Here is a 19101-nt window from a genome sequence, read left to right as displayed (position 1 = left end):
AAAAAAAAAAAAAAATCAAGAAAATAATCAAAAGAGAATGCCCTTTCTTCTGACATCAGCACATCTGTTCTGCACTTCCCTGATTTTACAATCTCGCCTCCTTAGCAGTCCCAACCCAGCCAAAGTGTCTGGAGAGAGCAGAGTTATTATTACAACAACAATCCTGTAAGACCATGCTTGTTTAAAAGCACTCTATTCTATTCTCATATTGATCCTTTGGCTTCTGCATATATAGCAGTATGATTCCCCAGCCAGGATTATCAAGAGGCTCCCTCTTCTACCATGTAACAAAAGGAATAAAAAGATGGAAGAGGAGGCCAGTCAATAGAGAAAAGAATGTGTTCTCTATAAGAATATGTCTACACTGCAGCTGGGACCCTGCTTCTCAATGTAGGTAGACAGATTTGCTAGCTCAGCTCAAACAAACATGCTAAAAATAGCAGTGTAGCTGGGGGTAATATGGGCAGCAGCTAGACCATGAATGAGCAAACTACAGCCCAGGGGCCACATCCAGCCCTTCAGACGTTTTAATCCAGCCCTCGAGCTCCTGTTGGGGAGCTGGACCAGGGCTTGCCCCGCTCCATGCATGCCGTGTCTCTGCAATGGATCCTGGAAGCAGCGACATGTCTCCGTCCGACTCCTATGTGTAGGGGTAGCCAGGGGGCTTCACACGCTGCCCCCACCCCAAGTGTGGCCCCCACAGATCCCATTGGCCAGGAACTGCAGGGGCTGTGTCTGCAGAAGGGCAGCACGCAGAGCCACCTGGCTGCGCCTCTGCATAGGAGCCAGAGCAGGGACATGCCGCTGCTTCTGGGAGCTGCTTGAGGTAAGTGCCGCCCGGAGCCTACACCCCTGACCCTGTCCTGTGCCCCAACCCCCTGCCCTAGCCCTGAGCCCCTCGGTCCCAGCCCCACGCCAGAGCCCTCACCCACAGCTGGAGCCCTCACCACCCACCCCCCCTACACCCCAACCTCCTGCCCCAGTTCGGAGCCCCCTCCTACACCCTCAACTCCTCATTTCTTCCCCCCCAGAGCACTTACCCCCCCCTGCATGCCAACCCCCAATTTTGTGAGCATTCATGGCCCACCATACAATTTCCATACCAGATGTGGCCCTTGGGCCAAAAAGTTTGCCCACCTCTGTTCTAGCTTTACACTCGGAAGGCTACCCTAGCATGCTGCTTCATAAATGTACAACTCAATCAGTAGAGGAATGGAAGAATCTTAAGTAGTTTGTCCAAGAAAATACAGTGAAACATAAATGCATTCCGTAGTGAAAGTCACTGATCAGCGGCATCTCTTATCTGTGTCCTGACTGAGGGTATAACTTTGAAGAGTAATAACAAATACTAACTAATGTTCAAATGTCTGTGTGAGGTAGGCATTATAGCTACTACCCCCTTTGATTAGATGGGGAAACTCAGGCACAAAGCGTTTAGGGGTATGTCTGCATTGCAGCAGTGAATCTCAGAGCGTGGATAAGCTGATTTGGGCTTGCAGGGCTCATGCTCCAAGGCTAAGAATAGCAGTATAAATGTTCCCACTCGGGGTGGAGCCTGGGCTCTGAGACCTCCCCCCCTTTTGATAGGTTTTAGCTATTCTTTTCGGTAATTAGAATTTTTACTTCACACTATTTTAGGTCTCCTCCCACAACCCCCTCCCCTCCATTATGAATTAAAGCACAGATATGCACTATAGGTGCGTAAACTCACTCAGAGCCAAAATTTTCACTGTAAAAGTTGCTTCAGTACCTAAGTTTTGTCTCTGGGCACGTGCACTGCTGCCTCACACCAGTGTCCTGCCTTATCCCCAGAGCAATCCACAAACCAGGGAAAACTAGGAAGAGAAGCATCTTTCTCACCTGTGGAGCCTGATCCAGTGGGCATACTCAGAGGCCATCTGTTGGATTGAATCTCATTCAGAATCTGGCCGGAGGAGGAGGTGGGAGTGCTATTACCGACCTTATAATTTTTAGCCCAATGGTTAGAGAACTCACCTGGGATGTATGAGACCAAGGCTATGGGATATTCTGGTATGGGGCTTCTTCAGTCTCTCCTATGGAAGCTGTTCCACTGTGGATAAATAATTAAAGAGTCAATGGAGCAGGGGGACTGGCCCCAGAGTCCCCCATCTCCCGGATAAATGCTCTAACCATCAGGCTATAGAGTCATTCTTTTTTTTGCTCTCTCTAGCCCAGTGACTACTGATGTATTTAAATGCTTTAAGCACTGAGCTAAAAGCTATTAGGTGGGCATCTCTTCCTCCTCCTCCAACCATTGTGTGTGGAGTGAGGCAGGGCCCTAACTCATTCTCACAAGAAACAACTTAGGCACCTGTGCCACCTGGTTCCTGGCTGTGAATCACAAGCAGAGATAGGCACCTCCCTGCAGCTTGGATTTAGGCGTCTGTCTCCCTGAAAGGAATGGGGCTTAGATATGCCCCTCTCCTTCACATCTTCCATTGGCTAGTTTAGGTGGCTCCCTGCCTAACTTGCTGGCTTTTGTGGATCGCATTCTTAGACACCCATCTCTCCTGATACATTGTCTAGGGAAGGCACCTAACTCAGGCTTTGTGGATTGCATTGTTGTTCCTGTGATTTTCGAGGTGCCTAAATCCTTTTGTGGATCCAGGCCCATGCACGGAGCAGGAGTTAATACTTTGTTTAAGCCCAGCCCCTGCTGCAATAAAAGGCTACCACCATAGGCCTACCACTGCCAGCAAACAGTCTTCTGAACCACAAACTCCATTGAATTGCAGCTGACGGCGTTGAGAGTTAGAAATACGTGTACTGAAGCTATGACTTTTCCATTCCATGTCCCCATGCTATTTACTCCCACTTCCCCTCCATCAGCATAACTGAATGGGACCATCAGATCTTAAATTTGGAGCAGATCAAACCTGTTTCCCTTCACCAATTCTCCCAGCAAGGAGAATAGGACTAAAGCCAAAGAAAGAGAGTGGTGCTTTCACAGTTAAATGGCCTGATTTTCATCCTGGTCTTAATGGAACCTCCCTGCTTTGCACTCACAAAATTAGGATTGCGGGCACAGTTTTGTAACAGCAGTGTTTTGTTGTTCTTCGAGTGATTGCTCATGTCTGTTCCACAATAGATGTGTGTGCTCGCCACGTGCACCGGTGCCGGAAGTTTTTCCCCTAGCAATACCCATAGGGGGGAGCATCCCCTGCAACTCCTAGAGTGGTGCCTACCTGGCGCAATATAAGGGGAGCTGTGCGCTCCCCCCACCCTCAGTTCTTTCTTGCCGCTAGTGAAGATGCATCGGAAATGCTCTGCTCCAGCTTTGCTGTAGCTCGTCCCCAGAACTGTTTGTTCGTTCAGTGATAGCACCTCTAGTTAGTTACCTGTTTAGTCAGTCAGTGAGCCTGGGATGGGGCATGCCCCGTGCTCCAGGGTTTAAGTCATGCGGCTCTTGTCGGTGTTCTGTGCCAAGAAGTGACCCGCACGCAGACTGTTAGCGCTGTTTGGGAGAAACCCATATCAGCGAAAGGTGCAAGATTTGCAAGTCGTTTAAGTCTCGGACCAAAAGAGAAAGGGACATTAGGCTCCGGGCCATCCTGATGGAGTCGGCGCTGATCCCGATCCCAGCAGGCTGCTCCAAACCAGTACCCGGCACCACGGCATCAGTACGCAGCGACCCTCCAGTGCCATCGACCAATCAGCACCACTCCCCATCCACGGGGCACGCCAAGAGGGCCAGAAAGACTCCCGCTTCACAGCGGCACCGAGGGAAGTCTGGGACAGAGGCTAGACCCATGTCGGGCAGTCCTCAATCCTCACTGGGCCCCAGGTCTCCGACTCACATTGAGCGGAATAGCCTGGCTCCTTTGGAGCAGCCCTCTCCGGATGCCGTCCACGCCTGAAGCCCTCCAGGTGGCCTGGGACGTTATGTCCATGCCGGTGCCCGGAGCGGTGCTAATGTTGGCCCCGCGCTCCAGAGGCAAGCCACCACTAGGAACTCTGCAGTCACCTCCGGCCCGGTACCAGTCTCCGTTGAGGGAATGTTCCCGACGCCGGACCTCTCCGGGCAGAGTCCATGTGGATTGCCCTCGACGCCGACCAGACTGTCTGTTTGGGTTCCGGCCGGCTGGGACTTGTGGCACCGCTCGTCCTGAAGGAGCGAATATCGACGGGACCGCAGCAGGCATCACCATTGGTCCTCGTCTCATAGAGGGTACTGCAGTCGTCACGCCATGGTTGTCGACACCATTCCCGCTTGGACTCCTGCTCCAAGTCGCAGCCCTGGGTGTTGATCGCTAGCGTCTCACCGTCGTGGGTCCGCCCGTCAAGGCTGTTCATGGAGCAGCTGTTACTGTCGGTACCGGTCCTCCACGTTGAGATCGCTGTCCCATGGCCGTCATAGATCCCGGCACCGCTGCTTCTCCCAGTCCAGAGACAGCAGCAGATCTTACGCCATCCCGGTCTCCATTCGTAGCCGTCCTTCAATGGGCCGGGCCAGCCAACCCGAACAGCTAGCCCCACCAGTGCCTCAGCAGGTGCAGTGGCACCGAGCATCGTGGCTGACCCAATGGTACCAGTGGGCACCGTGGCCTCTGGCACAGCCACTGGTGGGAGCTTGCTCGGTGGCTGGAGCTTTGGAAGCACTGTCGGCCTGCCTCTCCGGACCTCTGAGAAAGGAGTTGGTGGGATGTATGTCCTCGGCACCATGCCCGGAGTCTGACCAGGTGGCGGACCCTCCGTGCCAGCCGACACCCAGAGCATCGCATTGGCCTCTTCGCCGTGCCCGGGAAGGTGATTGTGGCCCTGCCCCCCTCTACCCCAAAGGGGACTTCAGGGCCAACCAAGAACTCTTAAAGAGGGAGGCAGAAGAGATGGAGAAGCCCTCAAACTCCCTGTTTAACATGTTGTCCCCATCGGCACTGGGTAGGGTTGCCTTGCCTCTCCACGAAGGGGTGGCTAAGATTTCAAATGCCCTGTGGCAAACACCGGCCCCTTTGGCCCCCATCTCTAAAAAAGGTGGAACGCAAGTACTTTGTACCCACTAAGGGGTATGAGTGCTTGTATACCCACCCTGTGCCCAACTCCCTGGTGGTCGAGTCGGTCAACCACAGGGAATGGCAGGGTCAGCCAGCCCCGACCCCAAAGAACAAAGACTCTCAGAGACTGGACTCTTTCGGAAGGAAAATTTATCCATCTTCGAGCTTCCAGTTACGAATGGCAAACCATCAGGATCTCCTGGGCCGGTACGAATTCAAACCTGAAATATGCCCAACATCAGTCTGAGTTTGAGTATGACATCCCTCCATATCTATTCCACAATAGAAGGTGGGGAAATCCCCAGATGGATCTATTTGTGACTTGGCAGAACCAGTGATGCCCCCGGTTCTGCTCCAGGGGGGCTTGGAGAGGGACACTGTCTCTGATGCCTTTCTCCTGTCAGGCTGGCTTCTCTATGCCTTTCCCCCATTCCCTCTAATCAGCAGGGTCCTGGAGAAGAAAAAGAAAAAGGCAGACAAGGCCTGGGTCCTCCTGATTGCCCTGGCGGGGCCCAGGCAGCTTTGGTATGGGACCCTCACGGGCCTGGTGGTTGCTCCACCGTGGCGGTAGCCGCTCCACCTGCTCTCTTAGGACCAGGGCCGCTCCTCCACCCCAGCCTGACAGCTCTTCACCTCACGGCGTGGCTGCTCAGTGGTTAGGTGAAGAGTAAAGGACGTGGTCAGAGCAGGTTCAGCGTGTCCTCCTCAAAAGTAGACGGCCCGCGGTTTTCTAGGTGGGCGGCGGACCAGGGTGTCTCTCCGGTGACCACCCCAATTCAGCTTATCCTTGATTACCTCCTCCACCTGAGGGCCCAGGGCCTGGGGCTGTCATCAGTCAAGGTGCACCTTGGAAGCCATATCGGCCTTCTATCCGCCAGTGTAGGGGCACACGGTATTTTCCCATGCTATGACTGGCCGGTTCCTTAAGGGTTTGGACCGACTTTTTCCATATTCTAGATCTCTGGTCCTGCAGTGGGACCTAAACCTGGTGTTGCTCGTCTCACGGGGCCCCCGTTTGAACTACTAGCCACATGCTCCTGGTCTCACCTCTCGTGGAAGGTGGCCTTTCTGGTTGCAATCTCATCGACCAGGTGAGTCTCGGAGCTCAGGGTCCTAACTTCCAAGCCGCCGTACACGGTCTTTCATAAGGACACAGTCCAGCTCCGCCCACACCCCGCGTTCCTCCCGAAGGTGGTCTCCGCCTACCACATGGGTCAGGACATTTTTCTACTGGTCCTCTGCCCCAAGCCGTACGCATCCAGTGAGGAGCGCCATCTTCACGTGCTCGATGTGCGGCGGGCTCTGGCTTTCTACCTCGAGCGGACCAAGCCATTCAGAAAGTCCTCGCAACTGTTTGTCGCCTCGGTTGAGAGTGCGAGGAGCCAGACGATTTCCACTCAGCGGCTTTCCAGTTGGATCGCTTTGCGCATCCGTTCCTGTTATGAGCTGGCGGGTGTCCCCCTCAACCCATTGTGAGGGCACACTCGACTTGGGTGCAGGCCTCGTTGGCTGCCTTCATGGCCCACGTTCCCATCCAGGACATTTGTAGAGCTGCCACGTGGTCTTTGTTTCACACATTCACCTCGCACTATGCGATCGTCCCCCAAACCAGGGATGACGCGGCTTCAGTAGGGCTGTCCTCAGTCCTGGGAACTTTTGAACTCCTACCCACCTCCAACAGATATAGCTTGGAATCACCTATTGTGGAATACACAAGCAATCACTCGAAGAAGAAAAGACAGTTACCTTTTCCGTAACTGGTATTCTTCGAGATGTGTTGCTCATGTCTATTCCACATCCCACCCTCCTTCCCCTCTGTCGGAGTTGTCTGGTAAGGTGGAACTGAGGGTGGGGAGAGCACGCAGGTGCCACTCCAGGGGTCATGGGAGGCGCTTCCCCCACCCCCACGGGTACTGCTAGGGGAAGAACTTGAGGCACTGGTGCACGTGGTGAGCACGTACAGCTATTGTGGAACAGACATGAGCAACACATCTCGAAGAACACCAGTGACAGAAAAGGTAACTGTCTTTTCCCAAAGGTAACGCTTTTTCCAAAGTAGACATCGTTCAGATGTTTCCTTTTTTGTGCCAAAAATCAGTTCAGGTTTTGAAAATTTGGCCCTAGAAGCACAAAGGCGATTGCACAAACATCATTCAGCCTGGAGATAGGGTGAAATTCACCCCTGTATTTAGGGCTAGCACAAGGCCTATGTGTACAACTAATGTCCCACTTAAGCCCTATGGTGGATAGGTGCTATGCTGCTCTCTGCTCAGAATTTTATCCAGAGAGAACAAATCACCATCTGTGGTTTCATATGAATGAAGTACACACTCAGGCACTGGATTTTGTTTGAAAGGTTACAGAAATTCAGTTCAGTTTGTTGTTGTACAATAATCTCTGGGCAGAGATGTGCAGTCATCTTACTGCAATACAGTGACTTGGCTGAATTGTACAGGCTAAGAATAGAAACATTCTTAGGAAAGGAATAAAATCTGTGACAGCAGGTTTCTAATGCTCATTCTTGCTTCAGGGAAACAGTTTGTTTTGCATAAATAAGAGTGGGATTAACTTCTTCATGGCATTTCAACATTGCTATTCAGACAGAGGCACTTTAGATGATAAAGGATATGTGCATCTTTTGTCTTAGCTTCATGCAAAACAAATCCAGATACTACAGACTTAGTGTTTTGCTGATCTCTAGCTCACAGTAGGGAATCTGCCAAGTGAAGTCTTGAGAAAACTATGCTGTTAAGAAAATAGTTATACTTTTGAGGCCAAGCCCTTAAAATGGAATCAGTTTGTTCACAAAAACAACAAGGAGTCTGGTGGCACCTTAAAGACTACCAGATTTATTTGAGCATAAGCTTTCATGCTACCCCCTGATACTTGTCACCATGCAAGGCACTAAATTTAGCTGTATGGAGTGGAAATCCATTAACCTCAACCAAAAACTCGCACAGATACAGACAGACATCATCTTCCAGCTACCCCCTGATACTTGTCAGTTTGTTCAGTTCAGAGTTAACAGGGTGTTGTCTTGAGATAAATCCTCAAAGTTACCCTTTGAAACAGATTTGTAAACATTACCTCCATAAAAGGCTTTCTTATTAATAGAGCTTTCCTTATCACTCATGGACCTGAATAGCAAAGTTTGGATATGTATCCGATTCAAACCCTCCCAAAGTCTGGACATGTTTGTACCTGGGGTTTTGACTCAGGCCTAGTTTTTTCCCCATTTGATCTCCCCTGCCTGTTGTTCCCATTATCTCTACTATTGATTCTCTAATGGCTGTTGTGGAATGCTGCGGTCTATGTAAACAGTGCTTTTTAGTCTCTGGATTCAGTCCAACTCTGAGAAGAGTTCGCGTCAGCTGTCTTGGAAGTTAGACATTTATTTCTAATACTGCTTTGTCTAGGTGACTTTTTAGCAGGCAGCCATCTGGTTAGTTGTTTTAATTTTTCAAATCAAGCTGTCTGATGATGCAGGGAGATGCTGAGTATCCCTAGCATTCACTGAAGGCAAAACTAGATAAAGCCCTAAGATATTGAAATTTGGAGGGCAGTTTTAGTAAATTTTAATCAAATATTCAGTCAGGCTGGATATATTTAAGAAATCTATTAGTGATTTATATTCATCACAGCCTTACTGTATTCATTACAGGTTCCCAATGATCTAGCACATGTGAAAAGAGAGATTTAAAAAATAATTGGTATTTTAGGGGAAATCCATAAAGTTACTGATTGATTGCATTACCTTTTTCACTTTAATGCACATGAGCTTATTAATGGGATTTCAGTGTATTTATTTTAAGTGCAAAACAGAAACCCACTATCTCGTACATAGCTGTATATAACTTATTCACAGGGGAATGGAAAAATTTAAATGCAAAAGATTCAAATCAAAATAATCTGTGCAGTAAACTGTTTTTCTGTGTATTGTACTTGACTGTTAAATAAGCCACATGACTGAATCCTAGCCATAAAGCTTTTGGTTAACAGAAGTCTAAATTATGTTGTATGTTCAGCAATTTACTTTATATTTCTAGTCATTATCTCTGACAGATAGTGTTTATTTTTCTGACTGATCTCACTGCTGTTTTATTTTTATACACACATATTTACTGATTTTATTGATTAAAAAGTGCTACATTTGTTTTTTTAAAAATTCTGACTAGACCTATTTATTTGGGCCTAGAGCAGTGGTTTTCAACCTTTTTTCATTTGTGGACCCCTAAAAAATGTCAAATGCAGAGGAGGACCCCTTTGGAAATGTTACACATGGTCTGTGGACCCCCAGGGGTCTGCATGCCACAGGCTGAAAACCACTGGACTAGAGCGTGCTCTTTACCACCCCATGGGGAGCACCGCAAACTTTGTGCCTCTGGGAGCTCTCATATGGGGAATAATTTATCACACCATTTTATGGGGTGCAGAATCTCCCTGTCTCCAAGGGCTAGCCTGAAGGGACAGAACTATAGTTTCACCCACTGCCTGCCCAGTTTTTGCCCATTTGCTCTAGGGAAGAGCCATTGATGTGAAACTCCTGCGAACCCCTAAACACTGTGAGCTACGTTCTGGGTAGCGTTAATATCGGCTGTGCAAGGGCAGATCCTTACTCTGTCCTATTCCACAGTGCATGACTATAAACAGATAAACACAATCTGGCCTTCTCTGCATTATCACTTGGAGATTACTATTAAACGTAACATTTTATTACCTTTTTAAAGTAGAAAAAGTAAATACATTTCCAAAATGTAGGTCTTGGACCTGCATTCCTTTCACACTCAAAATTCAAGTTGCCTCAGTGGGAGTTTCAGGAGCATAATATATAGAGGACTGACCTTTTTGTATTTATGGATCTGATCCTGCCAAGTGCTGAGCACATTCAGCAAAGTACTGAACACCCTATTGGGAACTGAAGATGCTCAGCACTTCATAACATCAAGCCCCTAAATTCCTAACTGAGGGCCAAATTCTACATTGACTTATGCCCTGTGCAACTTCAATTAAGTTAATGGGGTTGCATGAGGCTTAGATTAACACAGAATTTGGTCACATATTTCATTATTTTTTTGATATAAGAATGTTTGTAATTTTTCTTAGGGCCCAAAATTGCACAGATGGACTTCAGTCGAGACAGAAGTGGATGTTCTACCACACACCAAACTTTTTCAGCATAACAATCTGTTGCTCAAGAGTAGCTTTTTAAAATTTATCATAAGGGATAATGTGCTGTAAAGTTTAAAAATTAATTTTACTCTATTACCCTTTTTTATTTACTGATTATTGTTACTAACAAACAGCATTGTTATCAAGAGATGGATTTATCTTTATAATATGTGTTTATCTTTCTTAGATAACTGAGAATATATGAGAATGTAATATCATACGTTATTTATGTATGATATTAAACCTGCATTAGTTCCCCTGTTCCCATTGGACTTTGGGTCTAATTTAGGTAATCTTCTCAAATATGTTTTCAGATCTAAGTCCACTTTAGGCAGTATATTCATACTGAATCACTTCAGTGTGTATAGGGAATACACAATGGTGTGGTTTGAAATGAAAGTCGTATTAGCATAGATGCGGGATGGCTACATCTTGACCGTGAGAAGCAAAGCTGTCAGTGAGTTTTGTAGGTCATTCCCTGAGTGCTGATTTTAGTTTATCCCACCCTCACACTGTCACGTATCCTGCATATGCTGCATGTGCTCCAGAAAATATCTGTTAGAAACACTTAAGAGAATTTTTAAGTTATTTTTTCACCTCTGTCTGTCAGTCCTGGGGATGCCATAGTGTTATACCAATAAAATAAAAACCAGCAGGATCTTATTAAAGGGGAAAAGGCAAAATACCACATTTATTGTGAATACAGAAAGAATCATAGTAAGCAGTTAGTTATAGCTATAACATTCCATTCAATTTCATATTTATTCACACATTCATTCATACACACACACACAGGTTCTGCAAGGTTGTTATCATAGTTACCAGCCTTAGAGTTGCTCATGCCAAGCCACTGGCCAGGTGGCCTGGACATGAGGAGGGAGCAGGGCCTTGTCAGATGCACATCTGATGGTCCTGGAAGTTGGTTTGCAGAATCAGACCCCCCAAAGTTCTCAATTTCTAGAGTCCATTTTTATAGGGGTTTCTTCCTATGCCAGTCTATGGGAATTGCCTCATCATGCTGTTGCTGAATCAATCAGCAGATGTCACATTCCTGACGGCTCCGGGCTGCTAGATGTTATCTTGTTCTTTGGTTCTCCCATTCTTGAGGCTGTTGGGTGGATTCCAGTCTGCCCTCCGGGGGTCCTCTGGTTATTTCCACTTGACGCCTTCTTCAGCCGATGGACACTGGATTCTTAGGCAGGCACCCCCCTGATCATTCAGTTATTATCCACACCAAGCATCCATACATCCTCTAACTCTATTTTAATCACAATTGTTAATACAAGAAAATGGTGGGGAGTCTCTGGGTGCTGTTTCTGTTGTTACAGAGTATTGCTTTGAGTCTCTCTCTGTGTGAATTGCTTTGAGAACAGACTCTGTCTTAGAATGTACTAACACAATTAGCAGCTTGCAAGTTTCACACATAGAGGGAGAGAAACAGTACCAAAAACCAAGAGTCCTCTTAATTAGTAATACCCTGGAATTTAAACTATGGGGAATCAAACTCATTTGTGATTTTAATACAGAACTTCTTTAATATGATCCAACAATAGTGGTGGTGTAAAGCTAGTGTAACTGTATAAATTAGTTTTACTATTCCTCTGTGGTTCTGGGATGACACAAAGAGTCTATAGTAGAGGCAATAATATGGGCCCCCATTTATAATCCTGCAGGATTATGAGATAATGAATTTTTAAATTGTGACATTTTTATGTCTAGAAAAAATATTGCCCATCCTAAGCCTGGGACAGGGGACTTTTTGGGGAAATTCCATACTTGCAAGAGAAGGAAAATTTTCCCCGGCAAGTTGACATTTTTTTAAAAATAAAAAAAATTAAGATGGTTTATATGAAAGTTTGGAGGACTACAAAATACCAGAATAAGTTTCAGAGAAGATGAATTAGTGGACAGAGGGCTGGTGAGGTGATCAATGGAGCATAATAATTTCATTTATCCTATGGTACTACAGTTTATTTCATGGGGTATTTTATATAAAATATATGCATGTGTCACTTAGGGCTGGAGTCTCTGGTCCTCTGTATACCTGAACCTCCTGAGCAGCACAAAGGATGAAGAGACTGTCCGTAACTTTCCTGCTGATGATTTTGCCAATATGTTTGAGTCCCCAGTGGGCATAGAACCAGCAGAGTTGGCTCCTAATTCTCCTCTTCCCACAGGTTCTAATGCAGGGGCTAGGGAGAGTGAGGAGTTGTTGCTGGCTGTTGCAAAATTAAAGCAGACCCCAGCCTGCTCTAAACTGTATGTAGGGCTGAGACTCAGGGACTGACAGTCTCCCCTGTGCTCTATTTAGCTGAGTACCTGCCCCATAACATGGCATCATTTTTAGATAAGCCACCTGAATGTAATGGCTGCTGTGCTATCTCACCTTTTCAGTTGCATTGTTTTGTGTTGATCGGACCATCAACTCAGTGAACTACAATTCTGTGTCTGTGCTATGCTCGCATGGGAGACAGAGAAAATGTAAAAGTCAAAATGATTCCAGCTCAATACATAAAAAGAGTAGGTTTCAGAGTAGCAGCCGTGTTAGTCTGTATTCGCAAAAAGAAAAGGACTACTTGTGGCATCTTAGAGACTAACCAATTTATTTGAGCATAAGCTTTCGTGAGCTATAGCTCACTTCATCGGATGCATCCCGGATGCATCCGATGAAGTGAGCTGTAGCTCACGAAAACTTATGCTCAAATAAATTGGTTAGTCTCTAAGATGCCACAAGTACTCCTTTTCTTTTTATAAAAAGAGTAATTAACCAAATCATAAAAGTCATAGAAGGAAGATATATTTTGTCTCAATAGGAAATCAGTTTCTAGGAACATAGGACTTGCCATACTGGATCGGGCTGGTAGTCCATCTGGCACAACACTTGGTGTTTCAGAGGAGAGTGCAAGGCTACTGTGATCAGTAAACATACTGATCTATTTAGCATATAGTACCATAAGACATGGGATCCCCATTGACACACAGTCAAATGCAAAAGGAGTATCCTGCATTTCTTTGTGTTCTATGGAATTCTTGCTTTACAAATTGCCTTCATACAGAAATAGTTATGTCTAAAGGAAATTTGGTTGAAAATTAATGTTTTGATGAATGGCCCAAAAGTATTGTGTAGAAATATTTATTCAGTTAAAAAAAATACATCTAATTGTAGGCCTGATCTTGAAAGCAGTAAGAGTGTTGCCAGCAATTTCTAAAGGAAGCAAGATTGGTATTGCTTATTTAGTTTAAATGATAAATCCAGGATGTAGTGCAATTAGCGACTGTCACCAGGGCCATGCTTCTCCTTTGCTCCAAAGCGTGTATTGCCATGCTCAGTCTTTTGCAAGGAGGTTTATTTGCTCAACAGATTAACAAACAAACCAAAAAACAGTCTTAATTCATTCCTTAGCCTCACGGTCACCCCTTCCAGGAGTCTCTAGTTCTCCTGCTTCTGGCAGTTTACCAGTCTGTCAGTGCTCCCTTCTTAGAGCAACAGCCCCCAGGGCTGCTTTCCTGAGCCCCTTGCTCCAAGGACCCACCACTCCAGTTTGGCTGTCACAATCCATCTCTCCCAGTTGCCCACTAACAGTGCATTTATAGGCCCAGGTGTAGCCCAGCTCTCTTTAATTGGCTGGATTGGGCTTACCTACTCTGGTCTGGGGAGCTAGTCTGAGTCAATACACAGGGACCAGCTACTCTGTGACAGCAACTTTGAAAGAGATTGGTGATTAAAAGGCAACAAAGTAGAATTTTGAAAAAATTACTCTTTGGCATCCAACCTTGCTCCTATTTAGGCAATGACAAAACTCATATGGACTTTGATGGGTACAAGATCAGACCCTATACACAGGGATACAGGGAGGGTTAAAGTTTTTGACAGATGAAGTAAAAACTGCCTCCGCTTCATTTTTTTTGGTAAAGTCTCTTTATTTATCCTCAGGAAAGAAGGCGAGAATTTGAGAAGAATCTACAAAAGGCTGGTCTGGAATTAGAAACAGAAGACAAAAAGGTAAAAAAAAAACTCAGTGTTCTCGTCATACAGAGCAAATTAGGTCGAAATACCTGAATTTTCAGATTGCTAGAGAATACATTGGTTGGTCTGTTCTGACAAGATTTTATCCACCATTGTATCAGTGGTTCTAAGGGATTTCAGTACTTCAAACTATGAAACTGAAGTTAAATAGGCTAATATAGGAGCAATTTTTCTTGATAAATATTTTAAGCACTGAGAGAAGAGAACTGTTATGCTTCAGGAGGAAGTGATTGTGTTTGTTTTACTCAGTAATGAAAAGGAAATGGTCCCAAAATAACTGAACTGTGAGTTCATTTACACAGGGAGACCAGTGTAAAAAGGAACTTCTGATTGGGCCAGATTCTCCCTCCAGCCCCTCCGCACAGCATGCCAGTAACATCTATTGAAGTCAATGGGAATTACTCATATCCTGTGGGGGATTAGGATCAGGATGGGGAAAGGCTTGGGGTGGCAGTTGTGTCCATTTGTTTAGTGTTACTTTTCTGCCTCATATGATTTGGACAGCGGAGGGAGTGTTTCTCTGATCAACGTTATCCTTGCTGTACTTGAGAATAGGTGGAGCAAAATAACTTCTGACAAAACCAACAGACTCCATGAGACCCAGAGATGGGGCTCCAGTAAGCCAGTGGTTAAATATTACTGTTTTAGAGTCGGACCCTCACATATACTATGTGCAGAGAAATTCTTAGGGATGTGTGTTGCGGGAATCATTCCTCAGCCTCTGCTGCAAGTAACAGGGTCGCATGCTTCCATGACTGCTGATTTACAGGGTGTTTTGCAGGGAAATCTGCACACTTGTGGATTCCATGGTCTACACACCAGCAGTTTCAGTAGACCAATCCTAAAACTGCCATCTCTGCTTGGGAGATGGCACAGCACCGTTGCATGCAGGGAGTTTTGACTACTGTGTGGGTTTTCTATACCCTGAATAGCCTGCTCTGTAGAACCACACCATTTCCAATGCATTCAGTGTCTTCTGTGGCCTTTAAGTAGGCTGGAGAATTTGACCTTTAATGTGCAAGTTTGATGCAGTTTGAAATTTCCTCATAAGCTTCTAATCAGTGCAAAGAGGACAGATACCCACTACGATCAATCATACAAGCTTTCTGGCGGAGGGAAATTTTTCCTCCTATTTTTTTAGAATCAACGTAAGCCTTTAAGATAATAAAAGAACAAAGAGAGAAAAGTTTTGGATACCCTCTTACTTGATTTTAATCTAAAAAAAACCACCCCACCTCAGTTTGACCTCAGGCTTAACTCTTCTTGTACAGGAATCTGAAGATGGCAAAACTTATTTTGTGAAGATCCATGCCCCATGGGAGGTTCTGATCACATATGCTGAAGTGCTGAACATTAAAGTGCCCATCAAGGAAAATGATATTCCCTCTACTGCAGAGAACCCATTGGATTGTATGCTTGGACCGTTTAGGCTACCGGAGAAGGTGATGCACCCTGAACCAGACTACTTCACGGCACCCTTCAGCAAAAGTAGGCAGGAGCTCTACCTCATTGAGAATGAGAGCACCTTCTTCTCACCATCCATGAGAAACAGAATAGTACGTATCTCAACCCATCTGTTTACATGTGCATGCAGAATGTAACATAGGCCTGTGGGTGGGTGGGTGACTGGGGATGTGTGTGGTCACATATCAAACAGTAAGCTGAGACAGCCATTTGAGTTCTGAATCTACAGAAGGTCGATTACTTTGCTGCTGTATGGTACAGTAACTCTGGATGTTATATTCTTTTTGCAAATACAGACTAACACGGCTGTTACTCTGAAATCTGGATGTTATGTGATAAAATCTGATGTCTGTGTATCTTTCTAAGTACAGATTGCATTTGAGAAACCAGTTCTCAGTGGGGCAGCTGGGGCATCCTTGTTCCAGCTGGAGACTTGAGGATCCTTGAATTTCCCCTATATTGCAGTTACTGCAATACATTACCTTTGAGGGGGATTGGACAGTCCCATCAGCAGTGCTCCATCATCCATCAGTAGAGTGTGGTATTAAACCATATTATTGAAGAAGAGGAGTAAACTCTCTGTGTTTGCATATTAGGTGTACTATATTCTAACACGGTGCCCCTATGGAACAGAAGAAGGGAAGAAAAAGTTTGGGATTAAAAGATTGTTAAGTAATGGCACCTACACAGCTGCTTACCCTCTCCATGATGTAAGTATTTTAGCTTTGCATTCCCAAAGATATATCACAGTCCAGCTTTCCTCCCTCATTTGCTTTGCCTGCTGCAATATTACTGTTTTCAGTTGAAATGTATTTGGTCCCCAACCCCTTCAGCTTTTATTTATTATCTGATCTCCTGCGCTGTGATGTAGAAGGAATATCTGCCAGCCCTGTTATGCTGTTTCTGTATGTACTACAGTGCTTTTCCATTTCCTCAAGTGTATTGGGTTTACCTAAGTGTTTCAGTCACAGAATTCAGTATTGTGACTTACACTGCAATGCATTTTATAGATGTTTTTATTTTACATTTTGAGATAAATTATTATAGTAACATATTACAAAGACAGATGAAAACAAGGAAATTAATAACATTTTTAGCTGAGCCCTGTGGGTCATATCTATATGTGGTATAAAATGCCACTGAAGTAGTTACACCAGGGATAAATTTAGCCCTACAGTTTTGTGCGGGCATTTCTCCACATCAGGATGCCCTCTGGTGGCATACTGTCAGTATTGTAAAGTCTGTAAGGATGGTAGCTTTCTCTGTTTTGCTTTAGGGCAGTGTTTCTCAACCTATTTACATATGCAGCTTTCTGTGTGTTATGTGGGCTGCATCCACACAATATATATGCTACCTGTATGACCCTGAGGATGTGACATGGGCTGCAGCTGTGTGCGCGGCCGGCCATGGGTTGAGAACGACTTCTTCAAGGTATGCTTTAAACATGGAATACCTGCATATAGCCCTGCAGCCCCTATTAGTGTAAACAGGAGGGAGCTATGCTACTAAATACCAGTGTATTACAGTGGAAGTTTACCTCCGAGTAGCATTTTTAATGTATTGTTTTTGTGAGGCTCTAATCTAATTCCTTATTTGTTTTTTAATAATTATTTGAGGGCTGTAGCCCATGAAAGCTTATGCTCTAATAAATTTGTTAGTCTCTAAGGTGCCACAAGTACTCCTGTTCTTTTTGGGGATACAGACTAACATGGCTGCTACACTGAAACCTATGATGCCTAGTGGCATTTTAAATCACTTGTTTATTTTTTGACAATCCTTTGATAAGTTTCTGTCACACCATAAATCTGACAAAGAAATACTCTGAAAACCAGAAACTTCTGTTGAAAGGAATGATGCCAGCTACTTGGGTGAATGGGAAGTTTTCTGGTGGTTTTCAGATTTTAAGCTTGGCAGGGTAGGACCTGTGCCATTAATATGCTTGGCAAGCAGCAATTACATTGTGGGCAACATCAGAAACAAATAATAATCAATAACAGCGGTGGTGCCAAAATACAATTTTGATGCCTTTCCACACAATACCAGTATTAGCAACCTCAAGAGTTTGAAAATTGAGTGAGGCTCCCAGAATAATGATATTGACTTAAAAATCATGAGCTATTTAAAATATAATATTTGGGGTTCTTTTTAACTTACTTTCTGATCTTTGAACCTGCGGGGTGCCCTTCGGTCATATTTACATGCTTCTTCTGAACAAACAATGAGGACTTCAAAAAAAAAAAAAAACAGAAGCAGAAATTCTCAATAAGGGAATGTCTAGAGCTGGAGGTGTGATTCCCAGCTCAAGGAGACATTGCCACTGCAATAGAGTATAGCTGTGGAGGTGTGAGCCCCAAGAGGGGCTAGCTGCCCCAAGTGTGTACCTAGAGTCTTGGATGCGATTGTACTCAGGGCAGCTAGCTGCTCCCACCACTTAAACCATGTAGCTACACTCTATTTTTAGTGAACTAGCTCAATTATATCTAGTGCAGGTATTTCTCCTCGAGCTGGGAATTACACATCCAACTCAGAATGTAGACATACCTATAGTCATGTGACTCCAGGAGCTGGGAAAGAAATGCATTTTAAGAAATGCAATAAAAACAGGAGAATTGACAACATTCCAGTACTTCCATCCTATTCATTTCATAGGAAGCTGAAATGATCAGAAAACTCTTCTTCCTAGCATTCTGTCATACAATAGGAAAGTCTATGAAAGTACAGCCTACCATTGAAGTGAATTAGTGTGGCAGTCTTATTTTAGTGGATGTTTGCATTATAGCCACAGAAACTGCAGTGATAAACACAGTATAACAATCTCTGAAGAAACAGAAAATAGCTTTACTTTGTGTTGTGTATATCTTTGCATCTCTCAGTGGAAGGCCCTTGATTATGGAATTTATCAAAAGAACCTGATTCTGACCTACAAGGGATTTGGACTTGAGTTTGTTTCATGAGGTGGGAATTGTTTGGGGCTCATCTACATCAGGAAAATTTGCACTGATGTAGCTTCACCACTGCAACCTCCTAATGTAGACAGGCTATACCAATGGAAAACATGGCTTGTACTAGTACAACTTACTCCAGTAACTTACTAGAAGAAATCAGAAGTGAAAGGCCCATTTTCCGAGAGTGCAGCATCCCTATATTAAGAGTTTACACTAAATAGCTATATCAGTGCAATTTTCCTTAACGTCTGACATATGCAGGCCTTTCATGTTGACAAGTGGTCTGTGGGTACATACGTTTTAAAATATTGTGTGTTGAAAGGGCTATTCTAGGGATGAGTTATGATGTTGAGCACCAAGTAATTTTAGGTGGCCCTAAAACTCACCCAGGATGTGTTGCTGTTCAGATTTGCATATTTTAGTGTAATGTGTTAGTCTTCTGATGAGTTTCTTTGTCTCTCCTCTAATCTGTGCACATCCACAC

At 44.9% G+C, this 19101-nt stretch overlaps 1 protein-coding gene across 4 annotated transcripts in view; it reads left to right on the top strand.

Annotated features, from left to right (window-relative positions):
• ANO5 (anoctamin 5) overlaps positions 1-19101 on the top strand; it is a 95060-nt gene that overhangs the window by 44555 nt on the left and 31404 nt on the right. For all 4 annotated transcript variants that reach the window (XM_084630755.1, XM_084630753.1, XM_084630754.1 and 1 more), the window contains 3 exons: positions 14116-14184; positions 15480-15764; positions 16269-16382. In XM_084630755.1, coding sequence (XP_084486881.1) covers positions 14116-14184; positions 15480-15764; positions 16269-16382 — 468 coding nt within the window. The remainder of the gene's footprint in view (positions 1-14115; positions 14185-15479; positions 15765-16268; positions 16383-19101) is intronic.

Source organism: Lepidochelys olivacea (genome assembly GCF_965140295.1).
Source record: "Lepidochelys olivacea isolate rLepOli2 genome assembly, chromosome: 6".
Taxonomy (NCBI): Eukaryota; Metazoa; Chordata; order Testudines; family Cheloniidae; genus Lepidochelys; species Lepidochelys olivacea.
This window is presented reverse-complemented; position numbering and strand designations above follow the sequence as displayed.